Source organism: Geotrypetes seraphini, chromosome 6 (genome assembly GCF_902459505.1).
Source record: "Geotrypetes seraphini chromosome 6, aGeoSer1.1, whole genome shotgun sequence".
NCBI lineage: Eukaryota > Metazoa > Chordata > Amphibia > Gymnophiona > Dermophiidae > Geotrypetes > Geotrypetes seraphini.
Window position 1 is genome coordinate 140,238,783 of NC_047089.1, and position 24,581 is coordinate 140,263,363.

At 43.4% G+C, this 24,581-nt stretch overlaps 1 protein-coding gene and 1 long non-coding RNA gene across 4 annotated transcripts in view; one reads left to right on the forward strand and one right to left on the reverse strand.

Annotated features, from left to right (window-relative positions):
* The window catches only part of LOC117362497, a 29,086-nt gene extending 10,908 nt beyond the window's left edge, over window positions 1-18,178 (forward strand). Inside the window, exons 2-4 of the long non-coding RNA XR_004539899.1 lie at window positions 6,849-6,932; window positions 16,074-16,217; window positions 17,669-18,178. This is a non-coding gene — a long non-coding RNA (uncharacterized LOC117362497). The remainder of the gene's footprint in view (window positions 1-6,848; window positions 6,933-16,073; window positions 16,218-17,668) is intronic.
* Window positions 1-24,581, reverse strand: part of CRACDL (CRACD like) — a 220,950-nt gene that overhangs the window by 108,606 nt on the left and 87,763 nt on the right. For all 3 annotated transcript variants that reach the window (XR_004539898.1, XM_033948955.1, XM_033948956.1), the window contains exons 2-3: window positions 9,480-9,556; window positions 6,833-7,001 (exon numbers count right to left, since the gene is read on the reverse strand). Coding sequence is in view for 2 of the 3 variants with exons in the window: in XM_033948955.1 (XP_033804846.1) it covers window positions 6,833-7,001; window positions 9,480-9,528 (218 nt within the window). In the remaining variant the exon portion in view is untranslated. The remainder of the gene's footprint in view (window positions 1-6,832; window positions 7,002-9,479; window positions 9,557-24,581) is intronic.

Consider the following 24,581-nt stretch of genomic DNA (forward strand, 5'->3'; position numbering starts at 1 on the left):
GAGTTGCTTGTCAGCCGGGTGAAGGAGTGTACGGTCCCTGGTAAGCCTATTTAATAGTATTTGAAAGTTTTGAAAAATTTAGTGTGAATGTATTTATTAGTTTTGGGTTTCTAGTTCGCCCTGACCCTGTTGTCCAGTAGAAGGTGGTTAGAATGTTATTGTTTTTCCTTTGCAGTGCCCCTCCTGAGGAAGCCAATCATGAAACCCGGGTTGGGAGGGTTTAACAGCTTATAGCAGTTGCAATGTGTTAGTACTTTAAAAAAGTACCCGGAGCAGTGAAAGAGCAACAGCAGTGCCATCCTGCATTCAGATAAGTTATTTATCTTTTCCTTGTATGTTATTAGCAGGTGGCAGAGACAGTGAACTTGCTGTGATGGTCTCTATTATAACTGACTCCGTAACTTTTCACTAAAGTTTGGTTATGGTTCTGAGCGTTCACTTAGAAATCTAGAGTCACTGTGTGAACTTAAAAGTATTTGGTTGTTTATTTATGTGGAAATAAGGTGATTATTTTTTGAATTGTTATATGGTTATCACCTTTGAAGAAACAAGGTCCCTCATATTTTATGTCTGCTCATATCATTAACATACAGTATAACATATGAATTTTTAAAAAAAACTTAACTATTTGCAAAACATAACAAGGTGAAAACAAGTCACCAACCTGATTGCAACCTGCACTAAGAGTGTCGGGGATTTTTCAGATACCCCGTAGATTCTTCAACTCGGCAGTCACATCCTCTATCCTTGTTAAAGCTGGATAAAGGAAAGAAACAAGATATCTGGATTTCCCAGTTCATTCGAGGCAGTAAGCTTGAAAATGAACATCTGACAGGGTGGGCTTCAGCAATAAAGTGTCTGTCACACTAGAAGGAAAGATTAGGTTCCTACCTCTGTAATCTTCTTTCTGGTAGACAGACACTTTATTCTTGAACCTTTGGGACATATTAAAGCAGTCCACAGAATCTAGGGTGGGGCAGATGAGCCTGTTGACAGTACGGATGAGCCAAATGAAGAGTCCATTTTGGCCTCTGCGGTCATCCTGCAAAACTTCATGAATGTATGGAGAGAGGATCATGTGGCCGCTCTACAGATTTCTTCTGGAGACACCGCTGAAGATTCTGCCCACGAGGAAGCCATGCTTCTAGTGGAGTGTGCCTTGATTTATATAGGCGGTCAACTTTCCACTTCTGATATGGGCTGAAGAAATGACCATATGGATCTATCTTGAAGTGGTTGCTTTACGGGCAACCCCCTCCAGTATGAAAACATGATTCAACAGGCAAAATTCATTCATAATCTCCAGATACTGTAGTAATATTTTGCGCAGATCCAACAATTTCAGCACTTTATTACTCTTCCTCAATTTCAAGAGATCGAAGGCAGGCAATCGTACTTCTTAAGAACGTAAGAACATAAGAACATAAGCAGTGCCTCCGCCGGGTCAGACCATAGGTCCATCCTGCCCAGCAGTCTGCTCTCGCAGCGGCCCAAACAGGTCACGACCTGTCTGAATCACCAGAAGGGGCCCCCTTGCCACCTTGGTTTCCCATTGAAGTCCTATCTTGATTGATGTGAAAGCTGGAAACCACTTTTGATAAGAAAGATCTATCTCTGCATGACACCGCCTGCAGTTCTGACACTCGTCGAGCTGAGGTAACCGATACCAAAAACACTGTTTTGTTTATAAGGTTCATCAGGGAAGATTGATCTAGAGGTTCATAGGGTGCTCTAGCTAGCGCCCATAGAATCAGATTAAGACTCCAAACTGAAAAAGGTTGTCACATCAAAGGATGGAGGCACAAAGCATCTCTTATAAACTGACCACATCTGGTTGCTTGGTTACGGTTGTCTTATTAACCTTAAGCCCAAAACATGAGAGCCCTGAAAATCTGAACTTTCAGGGAGACAACTGCTAGGCTTTTTTCAGCCCTTCCTACAGGAAAGTGATCACCACAGATATTGGCGCCAAATTCAGGTCCTCACTCCTCTGAGCACATCAAGCTTGGAAACAGTTTCAGGCTTTCACATTTGTGGCTAGAATTGCTTTCCTTCTACATCTTAGAAGGATGGACACCACTTCGTCTGAATAGCCTTTGCACTAGCACTGCATGCTCAAGAGCCATCCGCAAGACCAAAGGAAGTCAGCCGGCACTAGCACCTCTCCTTCTCACCAGCGTCTCGTAGCACACAGTTTGCGATACACTGCTTTAGCACATGGAACTGCAAGAACTTCCTGTGCTCTGGAAAAATGGGAATGTGCAGATAGGCCTCTGTTAAATCCAGTGAGGCAAAAGATTTCCCCAGTGATACTGAAATAATTACCGACCTGTCTCCATCTGGAAACAGGGTACCTTGAGGGATGCATTTACTGCCTTGAGGTTTATGATTAGACTTCTGAGTCTCTCTTGGACACTATGAAGTATATCAAGTATCTGCCAGAACCTGAGTCTTCCTCTGCTATGGGCGCTATGGCTTCCAGATCTAGCAGCCTTTGCATTGTTGCTCGAACTTTGACTGTTTTTTCCGGTTTCCCAGACGGTGAGTCCAGAAAAAGGTCTGGGAGGGGACAAAGGAACTCAAGCTTGTAGCCCTCCTGTATAATGTCCGGTACCCAGAGTTCCGTAGTGATCTCTACCCATGCTCCCCAACAGGTTGATAACTTCCCTCCGACATGAGGAATCTCGGCTGACAGTTTGGTGTCATAATTGCTTCTTGGGAGCTGTTGCGGAGTGGGATCCTGAAGACTGAAGCACCAGGCCACTCTAAATCTTTGTCTGGAAACAGGAAGTTGCGCATCATTGAAGACAGACCGTGGCAGGCAAAAAGCAGGAGGGGGAGCCACGTACAACACTGCCGAGTCACTGAGACGGCAGATTTGGCAGCGACATCTGACCAGCACCAGAGGGAAAGACACACTAGGATGTGAGGAGAGAGGGACCGGTGTTGGAAGAAAAGGCAAGTTGGGCTGTGAGAAGAGAGGGATCGGCGCTGGAGGGGAAGGCAAGTTGGCTGTGAGGAGAGCGAAATGAAGGGAGAGAGGTTGGACCTGGGGTAGTGTGGAGGAAGAGGAAAAAATATACTTGAAGGGAGAACCGCTGGGAAGAGAGAGGAAGAAATGGTGGACCTGGGGGGAGAAAGGGACGCAGGCAGACAGGGGAGAGATGGGATGGGGCAGTTGGGAAGAAAAAGGGAGTGAAGTTGGATCTGGAAAGGAGGGAGAAATGTTTGGCCTGGGGTGGAAGGGAGAGAGAGATGCAGCATCTCTTTTTTTTTTCTTCCATCTCATTGTTCAGCATCAAGGGGAGAGAGAAGAACAACAGAAAAGAGAGGGAGCAAAATATTGGACCAAGAGGAGAGATAGAAGGAAATAGGAGGCTGGGAAAGGAGTAGGATAGGAAATGGGAGAGCTACAGAATAAGAGAGTTCAACCACCCACTGTCTGATACATAGCATCCTGCAGGTGGAAATGGAATAAGCAGACATTTTGCTCATGACTCTGAAAAGATAATACAGCACATCAATTACATAATCCACTCTGGACATTAGAAATGGGTGATCCTTCTTGGCAATTGCTTCCAGATCATGGCACAACTTGTAGTGGTAAGCCCAGGCAACAAAGGACACCGCTGCAGCTGCTTTTATACCTGAAGTCGTGGTTTCGAACAGTTTCTTATGCGCAAAACCCAGCTTGAGATCCTGGGCATCCTTTAATACCATACCGCTTTACTGGGAAAGGAGGTACACTTGGTGACCTGCACCACCAGGGAATCCACTTTCAGTGGAACAAAAAGCTGCTTAAATTCTGCAGCTATTGGCTAGAGCTTTGTCATGGCTTTGGCCACCCGAGGGGCCCCACTGGAACCTCCCAGTGGTCTGTGAGCATTTTTGTCATGTCTTGATGAGAGGGGAAACAGATGGTCTGTGACTTTGTGCTACTCATAAGTGAGCACTGTGTAGTAAAGGACTGCAGAATCTCTATCTTTAATTCCTGGAAGGATTCCGTGGTCACCTCCAAAAGCACTGAGGGCTTAAACATCCTGCGCACAGATGGGTCCTCTTCGAGATCAAGGGCCTCTACCACATCTGGATCTGGCATCCATTCAGATGAAGCAGCATCTCCTGCTATAGAGGACTCTGACTGGGACAGAAAAGGCATTGATATAGAGCCCTCTTTGTTCCAGTATTCCTCAGACTGGACCTCCCTGTCCTACGCATGGCACTGTTGCTGGGAAATTGCACTCTTTTTTTTGGGGGGGGGGCACCATCATGGCTATGATTCCTGATGGTCCCATGTGACCCTTATCAATCATGTAAGCTTCAAACATCATATTAATGAATTCAGAGGGAAACCACTGTTCAGGACGTCCAGACAGCCCCAGCGGACACTCTCACGCTCCCTTCAGGGGATTTACGGCAGCAGTATAGCTGCGCTTCATTTGTGATGCACTTGTGCTGCTCTCCAGCTCAAACCTGGCTTTTTTCCTAGCCCTCGCAGCATCTGGGTACTAACAACCCCAAGGGACTAGAGGAGGGACTATTACTCCATTTTACTTTATTATATCTTTTTTTATTTATTACCCTCTTGTATTTTCCCTTAATGTTTCTTCTTTACTTTAATAAATTGTATTTCATCCCTCCTTACCTAATGTTAAGAATATGTTAAACTGAGTGTAATTTAATCTTATTACAAGTATTTGTATGTATTGTATTGTCCCCTAACAAATGTAAATTTTAATGTGTACATCGCTTAGAAGTTTGATTAAGCGATTAATCAAGACACCTAATAAACTTGAAAACTTAAACTTGAGGCTAAGCCAGAGGCTCCCTTCCCCCATGTGCTGCACAGCATGTGGGACACAGACGATCCTCAGACAGCCATCCAGCACAAATCTGGTATGAATCCAATGTATCTTGGCCTGAGTACATCACACCTGTTTTTGGGCAAAATCGAAGTGTTCTGAGGCAGATAGAGGCTTTTAATTTCAAATCGGGAAATCCAAGATGGCCGTTGTGACAGCGGTTTTAGCACTAAAAACAGCTCAGAGGAGCTACACTGGGTTCCAAAAACTAGTGATTGTAGTGATTTTATTTTAGAGGTGGGGGACCCTGGCTCTAACCTTGGAACTAAAAAAAACTGTTTTTATAAAAACCTCCCCCAAATTTGTTTTTTGTAAGGTTTAGCCCCCTAAATATAAGGGTTTAAATAGGGGTAATGTTGAAGCGGCCTTACAATCCGCCAGGTCCCGGGTTTGATACCCTTGTTGAAGATTCAGTAGGCAGTAAAATTACTGACAAAGACAGCTAAGTGTGCTTGAATAAAGAATATATATATTGTGCAGAAATAAGCTTAATATTACAGAAAAGCAAGATTTATAAAGATTACAATTAATGAGAGAGAAAAGACAGTTTACCTGCCTTACAGAGTCCAGAGGAAGGACAGAGAAGAAGGTGATGTTCCAGGGAGAGAAGAGAGGGGGTGTTGCAGAGAGGGTTTTTTTAATAGGTTGGAATCTTATTCTAAATATAGAAACTATTGTATGTCCCAGTATCTTTTTGTTTATAATTTGTAAACTGTTTGAAACAATGGTGAATAAGGTGAATGGGGTGTGAGAGATTGGAGAAGAAAGAGGGATAATTTCCAGTATCACTTTGACAATGGTTTCTGATTAACCTAACACTCTGTGTTAGACCATGCACTTGGGATTATTATATATCTTAAGCACCAGACATTACCACATCTTAGCTGTCTTTAGCACCTCTTCGCACTACTTAGCTGTTCCAAGGTCATTTGTTACCTTTAAGCACTGATGTAATTTAGACTGTTTGGGGGAAATCTAAGGTTGTTTGCAATGGCATGACCCAAGCTCAGATATGAATATGATCTCCCATAGGCCTTTGCTGACATTGATAAGGCCAGCAAGTTAAGGCTGGGCTGACATTTTTCAAGCAGCCTGTTACTCACTGTGCTATGCTGTGTACTGGGAGTTGAATTGTGTTGAAGCTGCAGAAAGCTTACAGGGAGAGCTTCTGCCTCAACAAGCCTGGAATCCAGACTGCTTGGCTCTTCAGTCTGCCTCTCGGGCCCAAATGAACTGGTCGGAGACCTCAATCCCCTCGAGCACACAAACAGAGGGAGGAAAGCAGTCGGCACGATCCTAGAAAAACCACAACAGAGCCACTCAGCCTGCACTCAAGCCCACTGTGGAAAGGAACTGGGGAGAGCTGTACTCCCAAGGGATCAGTCCCCTGAGTCCCCAAACTGTTAGTGCAGGCTGTCTAAGTAGATGTACTACAAGCAGTCTGCTCCTTGGAAGCAGACCCTTAACCTTAGAATCTGTGCTCTCCTGCAGCCAGGAGATGCCCTAAGATTGGGGTCTGCTGTAGCACCGAAAAAGCCTCAGATATGGTAAGCAAAAACCAAATTGAATTGAAAAATAAACAAACAGAAAAAACAGTCTCCTACCATCTCACTTGTAGTGAGACAACTGAGGAATTGGAAGAAGCCCAGAGGGATGGGAGGCGGAGCAAAATAATTCTTATGAGGCCCTGTACAAGAATTTTCGCAAAATGAGGTTGACTACCCGAAGGTTTAGGAATAAAGTGTCTGTTACACTAGAATGCACTTTATTATATCGCCCACTATATTTGCAGTTTACAATATTATATGAGTTTTCACCCATTCAAAACATCAATAAGTTTTAGTACCAGTCACACAATATACAGTATTAAAAAGTATAACATATTTTAACTTTATCAGTGGCCTTTAATGCTTCTATAAACATAAGGCATTCTCAGTTAAAAAGAAGCAAGATTTAGGGTAATGTCTTACCGCATTTCTTCTTCAGAATCATAGTCCATGCACACGGATTGAGGGACTGTGACATCACTGGATGACTGGCTTGGCTTCAGACCAATCCTCACTAAAGAAGGTAAAGTCTCTTTTTTTTTCTTTTTACCAAATAATTTTTTGAAAGATTTAAACTTCGATTTTTTCTTTCCTAATGAAAGTGTAAAAAACAAAACAAAACCTTTTATTTCCATATATAATACACAGCTTACAATAAGCTAACATTAGAAAGTCACAAAATGTTCTACATGCATTCATTACAGAGTACTGCTGGCTTTTCACTGAAAGTTTGCTTTTGAAAATGAGGTTGTAGAATGCTGACAATATGGATTATGAATCCTTAATCGTCACCTCGCTTATTACCTATCGGTACAAACCTAGACCATTAGAGTCCCACAATAATTTACAGCTCAGGCTCTCACTTAGTCTTATCACATAACAACAGACTTGTTCTGCATTCAAGTTTATTCTGTTATCAGCTGAAAGACAGAAAATATTAATACTGCATATCCGATCTCAAACCTTTCTAAGGAAAACCCAAGACCAAATACTGCACTGCTTTGGGATGTAAGTTTAAAACCAGGTGGGCCAAAAAACCTCCCTCCTGGAATAGGAAACTTAGCAGTGCCCAGAATTATAAAAGCAAACTGTTACTATTAGCACATATTTATTGCAATAAACCATGGTAATTCTGTGGTTACAGAGAATGGTTAAGTTCCTGGAATCCTGTGGATTACAGGACCGGAGGCAACATGGATTCACTAGAGGTAGGTCTTGTCAGACAAATCTGATCAATTTCTTTGACCGGGTGACCAGAGAATTGGATAGAGGATGTGCGCTAGATGTGGTGTATTTAGATTTTAGCAAAGTCTTTGACAGTGTTCCACACAGACATCTAATTAAACTGAGTGCCCTTGGGATAGGTCCCAAAGTGACAGGCTGGGTAAGAACTGGTTGAGTGGAAGACAACAAAGGGTAGTGATCAATGGAGATCGCTCTGAGGAAAGGGATGTTACCTCAAGGTTGCCACAAGGTTCTGTTCTTGGGCCTGTTCTTTTTAACATTTTTATAAACGATATTGCTGGGTAAGATTTGTCTCTTTGCGGATGATATGAAAATCTGCAATAGAGTAGACATGCCGGATGGTGTGAATAACATGAAGAAAGACCTGGTGAAGCTTGAAAAATGGTCTGAAATTTAGCAGCTAAAATTTAATGCTAAGAAATGCAAGGTCATGCATTTGGGCTGCAAAAACCCGAGGGAACGGTACAGATTAGGGAGTGAAGAGCTTATGTGGTCTTGATGGATTTTTGCTCTCTCTCAGTATAGCAATGCTTATGTTCCAATTCACCAGTGAAATCTAAGAATTGGTTCAATTATCGTATATGCTGGAATATAAATCAAGATTTTAAGCCCACACAAATGCCCCAAAACTGGGGGTGTCAGTTTATATTTGAATCTGTGCCCACCTTCACCTCCTCCTGGGCCTGCTGTAAGCCTTGGTCATACAGCAGTGAGCTAAACAGGAAAGATGCCTCCTGGCCCATCTGACTTTGAAACATCCCACCTCCCATACCTCTAGAAAGCCTACCTAGAAAGCCCTGGTGGTCCAGTGGTGAACTGGGGTAAGAGCGATCTTCCTATGTTCCTGCCCTGTGCAGAGCTGCTATCTAAAATGGCTGCTGCAAGGTAGGATGTTTCAGAGTCAGATGGGGCAGGAGGCATCACTTCTGCCCTGGCTCACTGCAGGACCACCAGGGCTTATGGCAGGCCTGGAGAGAGACTTTCAAGGCATCATGGAAGTGAGGGAGGGAGGGGGCTAGGTACAGAGTCTGGCAGGGCAGGGAGGGGGGGCTGAGTGTAGTGCTTGGAAGGGTAGGGAAGGGGGCTAGGTGTGGTGCCTGGCAGGGCAAGGCATTTGAATATACATAAACCCTCAGTTCATATACAAGTTAACCTTTTCCCCACCTTTTTTTGTTTATAACCGGATCAGTTTATATTCAACTAGTCTTTAAGCCCGTTACATTAACGGGTGCTAGAATATATGTCTGTCTGTCTTTCTGTCTCTCTCTCTCTCCCGCTGTCTCTCTCTCTCTCTCTTTGGCTCCCTTTTTCTGTCTGTCTCCCTTCCTCCTGCTGTCTGTCTGTCATTCTTTGCCTCCATTTCCCTGTGCAGCAGCATTTCCACCCCACTTCACTGTGGAGCAGCAACAGCATTTCCCTACCCCCCTCCCCCCCCGACTTCCCTGTGCAGGCGGGGATCGTGAGAGGAGCCACCGCTGCATCTTTCAACTAAAAAATACAATAGGGCAAGGAGCAGCAGGGAGCAGGTCAGACCGAAAAACAGAACCCTAAGCCGCGCATGCGCACTGCTACCTGCGGGTCGCTACAGCTCACGGAAAACGGACACACGCAGAGGAAGTGCGCATGCGCGGCTTAGCGTTTTATTATATTAGATTATATAAGGTATTTTCAGATAACAAATTCAGATTTCAACAAACCATTGCATACCTTTGAAAAACAGATACAATTTGTTAAGGGGGATCATACTCCAAGAAATGCAAAATAGGTTTCAGTTTGTATAACTTGAATTTTGAACAGTAAGTTCATGTTTGAATAGACAGCTTACCTGAACTATCTTCACTAAATCCTTCTGCTTCTCTTAGTTTAGTATCCATAAAATCTACAGGCTTGACATGAAATACCCTAGAAAAAAACAACCAAAAACCACAAGTCTTTTACCAATCAGATAGGTTACAATAATCAATAGCTACAGTACTTGTAGAACAAAATGTGATATGTAATAGTTTTACTGCTGGCCACTGAATGAACATATAACACACACAGGATGAGGATAATTTTAATAACAGGTACTTGGATGTGGAGGCATATATTTTATTTTTAGTATTTAGCTTATGCCTTTCCAGTAGTAGTTAAAGGCAAGTTACACTGAGGTACAATAGGCATTTCTCTGTCCCCAGAGAGCTTAAAATCTAAGGAGCCCTTTTCCTAAAGCTTAGTGTAGAGACTAATTAGCATGCACTAAATGCTAATAAGCCCGAAAGTATAAAATAGCTTTTTAGTATTTAGCTTATGCCTTTCCAGTAGTAGTTAAAGGCAAGTTACACTGAGGTACAATAGGCATTTCTCTGTCCCCAGAGAGCTTAAAATCTAAGGAGCCCTTTTCCTAAAGCTTAGTGTAGAGACTAATTAGCATGCACTAAATGCTAATAAGCCCGAAAGTATAAAATAGCTTTTTAGTATTTAGCATGTCTGAAGTTTTAGTAAAAAGGCCCGTTTATACCTGAGGCAATGGAGGGTTTAAGTGGCTTGCCTAAGGCCACAAAGAGTATTTGTGGGATTTGAACCCTGATTTCTCTGTTTATAGTTTTCTGCTCTAACCACGAAGCTTTTTAAGCTCTTATTGTATAAAAATCATCAAGCTACATAAGCCTATTTACATGTATACAGCTACCTATCAGAAATTATGCACAGAAATTTATACCTGCCCTTAGGAACACCTATACTTTAAAGTATAAATAAAAGAATGGTAGTGCACTTCTTAGGGCATTTTTAAGTGCTTCCTAGTGATGGCAATTATCATTTTATTTAGGAATACCATATGGCTCCAGGAAAAGGAGGACGGATTGAGACATCTGGGTTTTTACTTCCACATGTCTCAATCTGTCATACTTGCTTCCATTGCTTTCAATGGAAGTAAAACCCGAATGTCTCAATCTGTCCTCTTTATTCTGGAGCCTTATGGCAACCCTAATTTTATTGAAACTTTTATACTGCCTATACTACCAGTGTACATCTAAGAGGTATAAGGGAGATTTTATTAAAGTTTTGATAATCAAGCATAAAACAGAATTATCAGCCATCTATGTAATGCATAGTTGTAGCAAAGCTTGACAGCATTAGTGGAACCAGCAAGATCTAGAACTGCCATGTCTCCGCATTCAGCAGGAGACTCTGCTTTGGTAAGCCATCTCCCACACTTCCACCAAAGTGGATAGGCCTCCCACTAAAACTCCTAAGTCCCTAACCAAACTTTCCTTCTCTTTTATTGCCATACTGCCTTCTCAGTGCTGCGGTGGCAGTGACAATGGTAAAAGCAGCAAAAAATAAAAATAAAAAAAGATACAGGCGTAGGACCATTTTCCTGTGTGCACTGATCCTAGATCTATCAGTCCATGAATTTTGGCCCATGGGAGATCCTAGCTGAGTTTTCCAGGAACCCCCCTTGTTCATCTTCCCACAAACAGTACCAACATCTTCCCACAAACAGTACCAACATGAAAAGTACTAGAGAATGACACGGGGGAAAAGTTTGTCCCCATCCCCGCCTCTGCTCCATCCATGCAAACCATCTGATCCCATCCGCAGAAGCCTCGAATAGTTTTATACTGGACTTATTTTATTGCATAGTAATGAGATGCAAAACATATTTAAATGTTTTGCATCTCATTACTATGTAACTTGCGGTAACATATTGTTGAGGTAAATTAAATCAAGCTGTCTTAAGGCTCTAAGTGACATTAAAGGGCAAACAATGCAACTTAAAGCTTTAAAATAGCTGGATAATGTCCCCCCTCAATTTTTCTAATTATGTAGGTCTCAATGACAGAATTTGTCATCGTCCTCATCCCCACGGATAACCATGGGAAACCATCCCCATGTCATTCTTTAAGGAGAGAAGGAAGAATCAAGAGTATGAATGGGCACAACCACTGACCCTCAAGCGTTGCATTGAAGAATGCTAGTGTAGAAGGACTGAGGTTGAGATAAACACTAAGGAATGACACGTGATGGTTTCCCAGTGGGGACAGGGATGGTGACAAACTCTGTCACTGTGTCATTGAGACCTACATAATTAGAAATTCTGCCACTGTGTCTCTCTCAAGTCCTGATTAATGCTGTCCTGTCATTTTCTTTCCTGCTGCTTTCTTCACCTCTGCCACTACATCCATCTTCAATATTTATCTTTTCCTTTCAGTTTTTTTCTATTTTTCTGCCTTTGTCCATTCAGATTTCATTCATTCTTACTATCCAGTCTTCAGTATGTATTTACTGTAGCTATTTATATGTTTTCCATCTCTTTCCTTTACCCAGGCTCTCCCACTTCCCTACCTTAACTCTTCCTTCTCTAAACCCCCTCCCCTACCATCATCTCCTTTCTCTCTCTCTCCTTCTGTCTCTTCTCCTGCCCCTCATCCAGAACTGCCTTATCTCTTCCTCCTCCTATTTAGCATCACTCATCTCTCTCTCTCCTCCTAACAACACTGCCCCATCTCTTTCTTCCCTTATCCAGCATTACCCCATCTCCTCCCAGCTATCCAGCATTGCCTCTTCTGTTTTCCACACACACCCTTGCTCTCTTTCTTCCGTTTCTCATTCAGCATCATTTCTTCTCACTCTTTTGCTGCCTTCCTGTACTGGCAGCACTAAAAAAAAAAAAAATCAATGGGAAAGATGCACGGTACCATTTTTCTGCAAGCACCACTGCTAGTTGCACCAATCATGCTCCTTCCAATGTAACTTCTTGTGTCATAGGGGAACAACCAGCTGACTTAGCATGGTGCATGTACAGAAAAAATCCTGTGCATTTTTCCTGTAGATTTTTCTACTGCTGCCAACAATGACCTGGGAAGGCAGCAATGAGTGGGTGAACAGAAAAGAAGGGAAGTCACACTTTAGGCTGGGGAAGTTCCCAAACCTCTTATATGGGGCGTCTATACACAGGTATATATTATTCATGAAATCCCAGTTTCCAATATCCATCTGGAACTCTACCACTGCTTTCAGCTTAAGTTCCAGTATCTCCACCTTACTAGAACGTCTGAGGTTTAATGTGCTTTAGACCAGTGTTCTTCAACCTTTTTACACCCGTGGACCGGCAGAAATAAAATAATTATTTTGTGGACCGGCAAACTAAGACCGAAATAAAAAACACATTTTTGCCCCGTCTCCGCAAGCTCGATCCCCACAAACCATCTGATCCCATCTGCACAAGCCTCAGTTATGATTTTATATTGAACTTATTTTATTAAAGTATAAAAAGAAACAATATTCTGTACAATTGTCATTTTATAAATATAAATATTCAGAGCAAGGACCAACAAAACCCCTGTCTCCCCTCCCCTTCACATATATCCCCTCTACTATCAAGAAAACTGAACAAGCCAAATTATTACAGAATGCTACACAGAAATATCATGCTAACAGAATACTGCAGTCACACATGATAGGAATAGTGTTAGGCTTTGCAGTCCCCAGTTATGTCTCTAGCAGGATATATATTTCAAATCTGATATATTGTAATGACAAAATAGAAATAAAATTATTTTTTTCTACCTTTTGTTGGTCTCTGCTTTCATCTTCTTTCCACTCTTTCTTCCAGCGTCTGCCCGTTCCATCCACTGTCTGGCCTCTCCCCCTTCCATATGTATCTGACTTCTTTCTATGCCCCTCTCCCCTTTCCATCCAGCCTGTGCCTCCTCTCTCCTTTTTACATGATTCATTCCAGTTTCACTGCTTTCTTCATTTTTATCTCTCCTACACCAGATCTAGCATCTTTATCCCTCTCTCATTTCTCTGCTGATTCCCTTTCCAGCATCAATCTCTCTCTACTTTCTCATTCCTGTCTCTCCCCTTTCCCTCCTCTAATCTCCCTGCCAGCTGTTTCCTTCCTTTTTTCCTTTTCCCTTCCCTCCTCCCCCTATCCAACAGTAGCTCTCTTCCCATCCCTTTCCCTCTTCCCCTCCCAGCAGCATCTCTCTTTCTACCTCCCTCCAGGTGCAGTAGCAGCTCTCCCTTTATCCATCAGCTTCCCAGCCTCCAACAGTGGCTTCCTCTCCTTCCAGCAGCTCTCAGTACTTGCCTGCAGCAGTGATTTCCTTAGGCAGCCTTGGGTCCGTTGCCGCCTCTGAGGAAAGGTGAAGTTGCCAAAGTGAATCACTGCCCTGGTAAGTACAGAGCTGCTAGGAGAGGAGACAGCCACTGTTGAAGGCTCCCCATGATCTTACTCCTGCTGTGCCCTGCACATTCGCGACCCCCCACATGCCGGCAAAAACAGCTTTGCACTGCAGGCCCTGCCGCCCAAGACGAGCCGGAGCCCCTACCCGCCGCATCCTGCACGTGGGCAGACTCTCAGCACAAACGCTGCTGATGGCCCCAATCGACACGCTGACCTCCCCGCGCACGCTGACCATCTCCTCTCTGCCTGCACTTTCCCCACGGCCCTCTTCGGCGACTCGACAGGGGCAGCGATCAAGACAGGCTGCCGATATCGGGATCTTTCCTCTCTGAGTCCCGCCTATTTTGTTTCAACTTCCTGTTTCCGCATAGGCGAGACTCACAGAGGGAATGCCTGACGTCGGCAGCCTGTCTTGATCACCCGAGGCTGGGAGGAACAGAAGATTTCCGAACACCACCGGGGCAGGAAATTTAACGGCGTCCATCTCGCCGGTCCTGTGCGGACCGGCAGGAATTTTCTGCGGACTGGCACCGGTCCGCGGACCAGCGGTTGAAGAACTGTGCTTTAGACCAGTGTTCTTCAACCGCTGGTCCGCAGAAATTTCCTGCCGGTCCACAGGGCCGGCACATGCATTGGGCCCAAGACAGTGTTTTTCAACTGCTGGTCCACGGTGCAATCGATGCGACGTTATCTTTGTGCCGGCTCCCTCTTCCTCACTGCACAAAGCAACGGGCAATCTGACGTCGCAACGTCAGAGAGAAGGCTTCCAGATGAGGTGCAGGACACATGAGGAGCCGCTGCCCGTGGCTTTGTGCACTGCGGCAATGAGGAAGAGGGAGCCGGCCCAAAGATAACACCGGGGGTGGCATAAAACGACCATGCGGGAGCAGGCCAGAAGGTAAGGCACAGTATGGAGGGAAGGAGACAACAAAGGTAGGCGGAATGATTTTATATTTTAATTTAGTGATTGAATTGTGTCAATTTTGAGAATTTACATCTTCTGTCTGTATTTTGCACTGTTCAGGAAGAAATACATTTGTTTCTATTTCTCTGGGGGTTATACTGCATGCAGAGTCTTGCATCTTAGGGTTTCTTTGTATATATTAGTACTTTTAGTTTTTGGTCCCATATTTGCATAGGGGTTATCTGTGTTCTGGTAGGAATGAATGTTGAGAAGCACAGTGTGCTTTGTGTAGTTTAATTTTATGGTTAACTATTATGTGTTGTTAAGATTATATTGTGTGTATATTTGAAAAATGAATGGAAAAAATAGTGTTACAATTAGTACTATTATGGGGGCAGGGTCTGGGGTGGAGATGGGTGAGGTCTGGGCCACGACTTAGCCCAGTGTTCTTCAACCGCTGGTCCATGAATGCCAGTCCACAAAATGATTATTTTATTTCCGCCTGCCCATAGGTGTAAAAAGGTTGAAGAACACTGCTTTAAACAATCAGCATGTCCCTTATTTGTCCTGTTTGTCTGCCTTAAATATGTTTAAGTTCTATCAAGCAGGAATTATCTTATATATGTTTAGTGTACAGTTCTCCATATGTCTAGTATTGCTAAAGAAATTCTAAATACTAGTAGTAATGTGGCGGTGATCTTTCTGAAACGTAAATCTTAAGCTAGCCATTATTTTAGTGGAAAAACTATGCATTAACCTTTTAATCATAATTTTGGTATCAACTGGTACTGTATATCTGAACAAGACTTTTCATCAGAGGTTTATCGTATATACTTGAATATATGACAAATATAAGAACATAAGAAGTTGCCCCCGCTGAGTCAGACCAGAGGTCCATCTTGCTCAGCGGTCCGCTCCAGCAGCGGCCCATCAGGCCTAGTGCCTGAACAGTGGTCCCTGATTAATTTTGTAACTTACCTCTAATCCCATCCCTATAATCTACCTTTACTCTTATCATATACACTTGAATGACAAGTATTGTATATGACAAGTATCGTATATTGTATACTTGAATATATGACAAGATTTTAGGGCCAAAAAAATGGCTCCAAAATGGGGGTCTCATTTTATATTTGGATCAGCACCCACTGGCCCTCCTTCCTGGATTTGTTGCAGGCTTCCACCGGCCTGCCGTATGACCTGGTAGGCCAGGACAGAAGGGATACCTCCCATCTCCTGTCCCAGCTGACTCTGACAATTTTTTTACCTCCTTCTCACCTCCCCCACGTAATTTTTTGAATCCCTGGTGGCCATTCAGAGAATGGCTCAGCACTGGGCAGGAGCGCAAAAAGCTCACTGCCACCTGGTACATCGCTGGACCGCAAGAACTCGCAGCAGCCATTCAGAGGGACTCAGTATGGGGCAGGAGCATGAAAATCTCACTCCTGCCCAGTGCACCGCTGGACCACCAAGGATTCAAAAAGGTACATGGGGGAGGTGGGTGGGAGACGGGAGAGATCCCTCCTGTCCCAGTCTACCCCTGGACCACAAGGTCATTTGGCAGGCTCAGTGGAGGCCTGCAGGACATCGGGCAGGAGGGGAGAGAGGGTACAGGGCAGGAGGGGGGACAGGGTGGAGAGCCTGGCAGGGCAGGGAGTGAGGGGGGCTGAGTGCAGAGCATGACAAGGCACATGAATATTACCACCACCACCCCCGGCTTATATTCGAATCAACTTTTTTTCCTCCTTTTATTGGGGGGAAGGGTACCTGAATTTATATTCAGATAGTCATATTTGAGTATATATGGTACCTGAAATTTCCTGCCCCAGTCTTTTGATTTTAAGTGTCTGGTGAGTCTAACATATATGCCCCCTTGCACTTATGAGCTAAGCAACTTGTGTGTATAAATTATAGACTAGTGCTTTTGCACTAATGTGCATAAGTGTTGGCATTCTGCAAAATATGTGCACATATGGTGGTGCCTAAGTTTAGGTGTCCTGCTATAGAACCAGGGGATATATGATACATAAAATTGACTAAATTTAAATTGGTGTGGGAACTGAAGGTGCAGCTGGGGGGGCTGTGCTTGGGCCTCCTCCAAACACAAAGGGGATCTGCTATCCCTGAGAAGGGAAGGAAAGAGAGAAAGAATGGTAGATGGTGGGGGAGGGGCAGAAATTCTAGCCTGGCCCTGTACCATGCTTTTGTAGACCTGTATTATGGTACCTGAAAAACTAATAAATCAACTAGAAAATGTACAGCAACAAAAATGATAAAGAAGATGGAGAGGCATTGTTTAAGACAAAAAGCTAAACAGGTTATGGATCTTCAGCTTAAAGAGACACTAAACAGAAGTTTACAAAATAACTGGCTTGTAACAAGTAAAATTAATAACAGCAGACACAAACCAAAATGGGCCATTTATTCTGCCATGCAAGGATTTTTCCACTTTGGACATATGCACAATATAGGATATAATACCGACTCCCTCTCCTCCGCCCCTCATTCAATTTTTCAAAGCTTCTTTGGCTTTAATTGCTGCTCCATGCATGTTTCGCCATGCCTTCTTGGAAGTTTAATGCATATGTATCACTGCTGTTTTGGGCTTACAACTATATTCTGTGCAGGTTATCTCACTGCTTCATTTTCATCCTTTTTCCACTAGTAGTGCCTGTTTGCTTTTATTTATTCTCCACCATCTCCTCTAGGACAGCATTCCTAGCCTCCAACATACTTTCTATGAAAAAAATGCTTTCTAGTGTTTTTGAGTGTTCAAGTCTTATAATATTGTTGAGTTTATAAGGTCCATTAAAATTTATTAACCAGATAGACCAGTGTTCTTCAATGCAAGGCCCAGGAGCCAATAGCAATTCTTGAAGATCTTTCGGAGGGGGCCTATCATCATTCTGGCTTTTTCTTTTTTTTTCTCTTGTAGTAGAATGGAAATACCAGTACTCTGCCTTTTTACCAAAGCTCAAGACATAAAGAGGGAAGTGGATGGGAGGAAGAGCCACATGCTTGAAGGACAAGGCATTTCTCAATAGGTGAAGAGAAGGCTTTGGTTAATGGTCACCTCCTTAAGGATACATTCAATAGACAGTTTGAAAGCAGGCTGGTGGAGTAGACGCTATTGATAAATACTGGTCAGCAGTGTCGTGACCTCACATGGGAAGATATTTGATAGCTCTTCTTCAACTCATTGGATCCAAAGTGGTTCAGACTTAAAAATTAGTGAACACCACTGAGATAGACATTGCAAGAGGATATAATTTCCCCATTTTGGATCGGCTAGATACTTTTAGTATACCCAGCTTAGCCACTGTTAGAGATATGATGCTGGGCTTGGACTACTGGTCTATTGTGACACTTTTTAAGTTTTTATGGAAAGCAACTATCTTTCTATAATTACATCATTCTGAAACAGAGAAGGCACAGTTATTTTGTATAGGTATTAAAATCCCTAGAAATTCATCTAGGCCTTCATTATAGTATTTCTGTTTTTGACACAGCTGAATGAGCCTTGAGATTTCCACTCTTGCATCAGCTTTCTCCACTGATAATAAATCTTTCTTACAACTTACTGAGTGCTTGTGCCATGAAATATTACCATGTACCACACTTTCCCAGTGCTTTGTAAAGAAGATCCATAATGTTCTGAGGCTAGCAGGGCCTTTTTATTCACATACAAGCTTAAAGTACTAGGAATTCTGTTTCACCAAAGTAAACCTAACTCTGAGCCTTCACATGCAGCTCAAGAGAAGGCTTTGTTTAATTACAGGAAAATATCATCCATACTCTGGCTAAACAGATCTTAATTGGTCTCTCTCTTGAAAGAAAATACGAGCTCATTCTTGGAACCATTTGTGCAGTAGTCATTGTTTAGAATTCATTGCATCCCATTAGTATTCAGAGTGAAGATTTGCAGTTTTCAGTAAGGACATAATGCCTCAAAAAGCTCTAAGGGATCCTGGATGAAGCAGGTTGATCTTACCTTCCAATCTATTTATAGACCACATACAAAATAGAGAAACATGTCATGCCTAGAAGTATTTTAAAATCTGAATTAACCTAGGTCCTGAAAAATCCATGCAACTGATCACCAGTGTTCCACACAAACATACAATATGCTTTGAATACTTACATTGACCCTAGCTTTTAACAAGTTTTCAACAAATCACACAATGAAACAACACATCAGTCTTGCATTAAAAACTGAGACAGCAGCACACAAGTAAAGAAAAGCCTATCCCAGGCACTTGAAGAATCTTTAAAATAAGTGACTCCCACATGAAAGATCTATATATTCACCTTGATAAGAGGAAAGTTTGTGAAATGTGAGGCTAAATGAATATTTGATAATAAAAAGGTTGGAAGTTTGTTAATTTACTGCTAATGCGTACTGTAGGAGTTCCCAAACCTTTCCTGGAGGAATCCCACAGGTTTTTAAGATATCCTCAATAAATATGCATAAAACAGATTTGCATACCAAGGAGGCAGTGTATGCAAACTGATTTCATGAATATTCATTGTGGATATCCTGAAAACCTAACTGGCTGGGTTCCCCTCAGGACAGGTTTGCGAAATCAATGGCTTACTATAACCTGCTCAAGAGTGCAACAATTAAGTAGGATATAAATGAACAGAGTAATACTACTGTTTATAGCTAAAGTCAATAAGTTTCAAGTTTCAAATTTAATAGTTTTTTTGATTAATCGCTTAATCATACTTCTAAGCGATGAACAGTTTAAAAATTACATTTGATGGGTAACAATACAATAAAAGACAAAATTTAAAAAACAACACGGGATTAAAATTAAATTTTTAACATACTCATAACATTGGGTAAGGGGGAGTGAAATACAAATCAATAAAGTAAAGAAGAAACATTAAGGGAAAAATACAGAAGGTAAACAAAATAACAATAAAATATAATAAGATAAAATTTATTAGGGTTATAGGATATTAAAATTAGTTTTCAAAGGCATCCTTGAAAAGAAATGTTTTTAAATTACTTTTAAATTTTCCAAGTTCTAGTTCTTCCCTTAAAAACATTGGAAGGGCATTCCAAGTCTGTGGTGCAGTAACCGAAAAAATAAATTGCCGTCTTGTATTAATAACTTTCAATGAAGGAATAGGCAATAAGTTCTGTTCATTAGATCTCAAAACTCTATTTGAGGAGTATGGAATTAATAATTTAAATAGAAATGCTGGGGTCTTATTACAAAGAGCTTTGAAAGTCAGTATACAAAGCTTATACGTAATTCGATGAATAACTGGAAGCCAATGTGCATTTTTAAGAAGTGGTGTTACGTGGTCAAACTTTCCGGATTTGGTTATAAGCTTAATTGAGGCATTTTGAATGATTTGAAGGCGCTTTATTTCATTCAATGCAATTCCTTTGAAGAGAGAGTTGCAATAGTCGATTTTAGAGATCACCAAAGAGTGAATAAGAATGTTAAGTGATTTTGAACACAGAAATTTGGAAATAAATCGAATTTTATGTAATCTGTAAAAGGTAGTTTTAATAATATTACTGATATGATCATGAAAATTCAGTTTATTATCAAAAATCACCCCTAGAATTTTTAGATTATTAACTAATTGCAGGGGGACATTTTTTATAGAAATTGGAGTAACAAGGAAGAGGCAGGCAGGCAAACCGGGGTAGCGGCGAGAGATAGCTCCGCCCACCCCCAACACGTCACAGGTCACTTCGGCCCGGGCTCCCATTTAAGAGGAGGGGAGCCGGGACACGAGGTGAACTGCGGCGGCTTCTCTTAGCTTTTATTTGTTTTCTTTTTTGTCAGTTTCCAGGCGGGGAGGCGGAGGAGAGGCAAGCCGGGGACGCAGCAAGGAAGAGGCAGGCAGGCAAACCGGGGTAGCGGCGAGAGATAGCTCCGCCCACCCCCAACACGTCACAGGTCACTTCGGCCCGGGCTCCCATTTAAGAGGAGGGGAGCCGGGACACGAGGTGAACTGCGGCGGCTTCTCTTAGCTTTTATTTGTTTTCTTTTTTGTCAGTTTCCAGGCGGGGAGGCGGAGGAGAGGCAAGCCGGGGACGCAGCAAGGAAGAGGCAGGCAGGCAAACCGGGGTAGCGGCGAGAGATAGCTCCGCCCACCCCCAACACGTCACAGGTCACTTCGGCCCGGGCTCCCATTTAAGAGGAGGGGAGCCAACGGCGCCCAGCCGTTCGGCGCGCGGCCCAGCATCATACCTAATTTTCTAACTTTAATTGGATAAAAAAAAAAAAATTTTTTTTTTTTCTTCTCTCATAATCTCTCTCATACTCTTATTATCTCTTATACTCATACATACATTTACTCTCATTTACTCTCTCCTTTTTGTTATGGCAGGGCGGACGAGGAGTGTGAAAACTACATGCAAGGTTGACATCCCCTGCACTGAAGAGATGAACTCAGCCTACACACAGACAGAGGAAAACACAGCCCCGGGAAAGGACGTCTCCTCGCAGACCGAGGCCATCCCACAGCAGTACATCACGGTCTCTACACAGACGGAGGAGGTCAGTCAGTGGGATGAAAACATCATGCAGGAACTTAGAAGCCTTAGGGAGGAGGTGAAACGTCTGAGAGGCATTAGAGAGGATGAGGCCTATATCGATGGGATAGTGCAGGAACTATCCCAAATCACAGAGCGGGCCCGTGACAGTTCACCCATGATGACTCCAGGGCCGCAGACAAAGAAACCAACTATTGCAGTTCAGGAGATGGATGGAGACACTGACTCCTGGCAGTTAGTTACCTCCTCCACAGGTAAACGTAGGAGACCCCCCCCCCCATTTACAATCTCGTCACCTTCTCACTCTTTCTCTCACCAGGGCAGCTCCACACCGACTCCACAGCTGAGCCTGAAGAACAGATTCCAGGTCTTGCAGGAAGAGACTACCGACGTGGACCAAGATCAACACACTTCTCCATCTCCGGGGACGATGGATCGACACCCCCAAAAGAAGCGTAGAGTGATAGTCATTGGGGATTCCATGTTGAGGGGCACCGAGGGACCAATATGCAGACCGGATGTGCAGTCGAGGGAGGTCTGCTGTCTACCTGGAGCCAGGATACGAGATGTGACCACCTGTCTTGATAGACTTCTCAGGCCCCAGGACCACTTCCCCATGCTGCTCATCCACGTCGGGACGAACGACACTGCCAAGAACAACCTGGAGGACATAGCTAGAGATTTTGGAGCTCTGGGAAGGAGGCTGAAGCAGACAGGTGCACAGGTAGTATTCTCTTCAATTCTTCCTGTTAGGGGCAGAGGAAAGGACAGGGACGAACATATCCTGAAGACGAATGAGTGGCTACAACGATGGTGCCTGGAAATGAACTTCGGATTCCTGAATCACGGAGAGGCACTACAGGGACCAGACGGACTCCATCTGACCAACAGAGGTAAGAATGTCTTCGGACGCAGACTAGCCCACCTACTTCGAAGGGCTTTAAACTAGGTAAGTCGGGGGTGGGTACCCACTTTTACACCAGAGCAGTAAGTAACAATCCTGATGGGACGAATCAAAACTCCACTTCTAAGTCTGAGGTAAGTACCCTTATTGCAAAAGAATCGCTAGGTGACACTTTAATTCAAATGGGTAGCTCACTACAGGAGATTAGTAAACAGAAAGAGTGGAGAGCTATGTATGTTAACGCACACAGCCTAGGGAATAAATTTCTAGAACTAGAAACAGAAATAGTTAATGCAGACCTAGACGTAGTAGCAATATCCGAAACATGGTTCAAAGACTCTCATGGGTGGGATATAACTATACCAGGATACAACCTGCTTCGACAAGATAGAGAGGGTAAGTTAGGAGGAGGGGTAGCACTCTATATCAAAGAGAACATCAAGACAACCAGGATCACGGATGTCAAGTATACTGGGGAATCCATCTGGGTAAACCTGGCCAGAAGTGGAGAAAAATGCCTGTACCTTGGTGTGGTATACAGACCTCCAAGACAATCGGAGGACAAGGATGCAGAATTAATTGAAGACATTGAGAATATCACCCTAAGGGGAGACGTTGTTCTGTTAGGAGACTTCAACATGCCTGATGTAGACTGGAACACACTCTCAGCGACAACTTGTGATAGCAGAAGGATATTAACGTCCATGAAGGGAGTACGGCTCAAACAAATGGTACTACAACCCACTAGGGCCCAGGCCATCCTGGACCTGGTACTTACGAACGGGGAAAGCGTCTCGGGGGTCTCGGTGGGAGAAACGCTAGCCACCAGTGACCATAACATGGTATGGTTTAACCTTAAGAAAGGCTTCCCTAGGTCACAAACAAAAACAAAGGTACTCAATTTCCGGGGCACCGACTTCACACGCATGGGAAATTTCGTCCATCAGACGCTCCAGGTTCAAGAAGTAACTGATAATGTGGAAGCTATGTGGTCAACCTTGAAATCAACTCTTCATGAGGCAACTAAACGCTACATTAAATCAGTAACCAAACAGCAAAGAAAAAAGAAACCCCAATGGTTCACTGATGAGATCTCGCACCTCGTCAAAGAGAAGAAAAGAGCATTTCTCTCATACAAACGCATGGGGGAAAAAGAAGCAAACATTGAATACAGGACAAAGTCTGCAGCGGTCAAAACAGCAGTCAGGGAGGCCAAACTTCAAATGGAAGAAACTCTAGCGAAGAACATTAAGAAAGGAGACAAATCTTTCTTCAGATACATTAGCGACAGGAAAAAGAACGCAAATGGGATAGTACGTCTTAGAACGCCAGAAGGGAACTATGTGGAAACAGATTCCGATAAGGCCAAACTACTAAATGATTACTTCTGTTCAGTCTTTACATGCGAGGCACCAGGGCACGGGCCACGTCTGGAAGCAAAGCAAAGCATGGAAGACCCATTTCAGAATTTTGAGTTCACACCAGCTGATGTTTACAGAGAACTGTCAAAACTCAAGGTGAACAAAGCCATGGGACCGGACAATTTGCACCCAAGAGTGCTCAGAGAGCTATGCGATGTTCTGGCACTCCAAATCAATAAACCGTTAGCCATGCTCTTCAATCTCTCTCTAAGTACGGGGAGAGTCCCCCTGGACTGGAAAACAGCCAACGTTGTCCCTCTGCACAAAAAGGGTTGCAGAGCAGAGGCTGCGAATTACAGACTGGTGAGTCTCACATCAATAGTGTGTAAACTTATGGAAACTTTACTTAAAGGTAAATTGGACATGATATTGGATGAGGAAAATCTGAGGGATCCCTGTCAACATGGATTCACTAGGGGCAGGTCATGCCAATCCAATCTTATCAGCTTCTTTGACTGGGTGACAGGAAAGCTAGACTCGGGAGAGTCTCTGGACGTGGTATACTTGGATTTCAGTAAAGCTTTTGACAGTGTCCCGCACCGTAGACTATTAAACAAGATGAAATCGATGGGGTTAGGTGAGAAACTAACTGCATGGGTCAATGATTGGCTGAGTGGAAGACTTCAGAGGGTGGTGGTCAACGGCACCCTCTCTGAGACATCGGAGGTGACTAGCGGAGTGCCGCAAGGATCAGTCCTGGGACCATCTCTTTTCAACATATTCATAAGGGATTTAACCTGGGGGCTTCAGGGTAAGGTAGCACTGTTCGCCGACGACGCCAAACTGTGTAATATAGTAAGTGAAAGCAGTCTCAAGGGTAGTATGACGCAGGATCTGATCATGTTGGAAAACTGGTCCTCAACATGGCAGCTGGGCTTCAACGCTAAGAAGTGTAAAGTCATGCATCTCGGCAGCAGAAATCCATGCAGAACATACACCTTGAATGGAGTAGCACTAGCTAGGACTTCAGAAGAACGCGATTTGGGAGTAATCATCAGTGCAG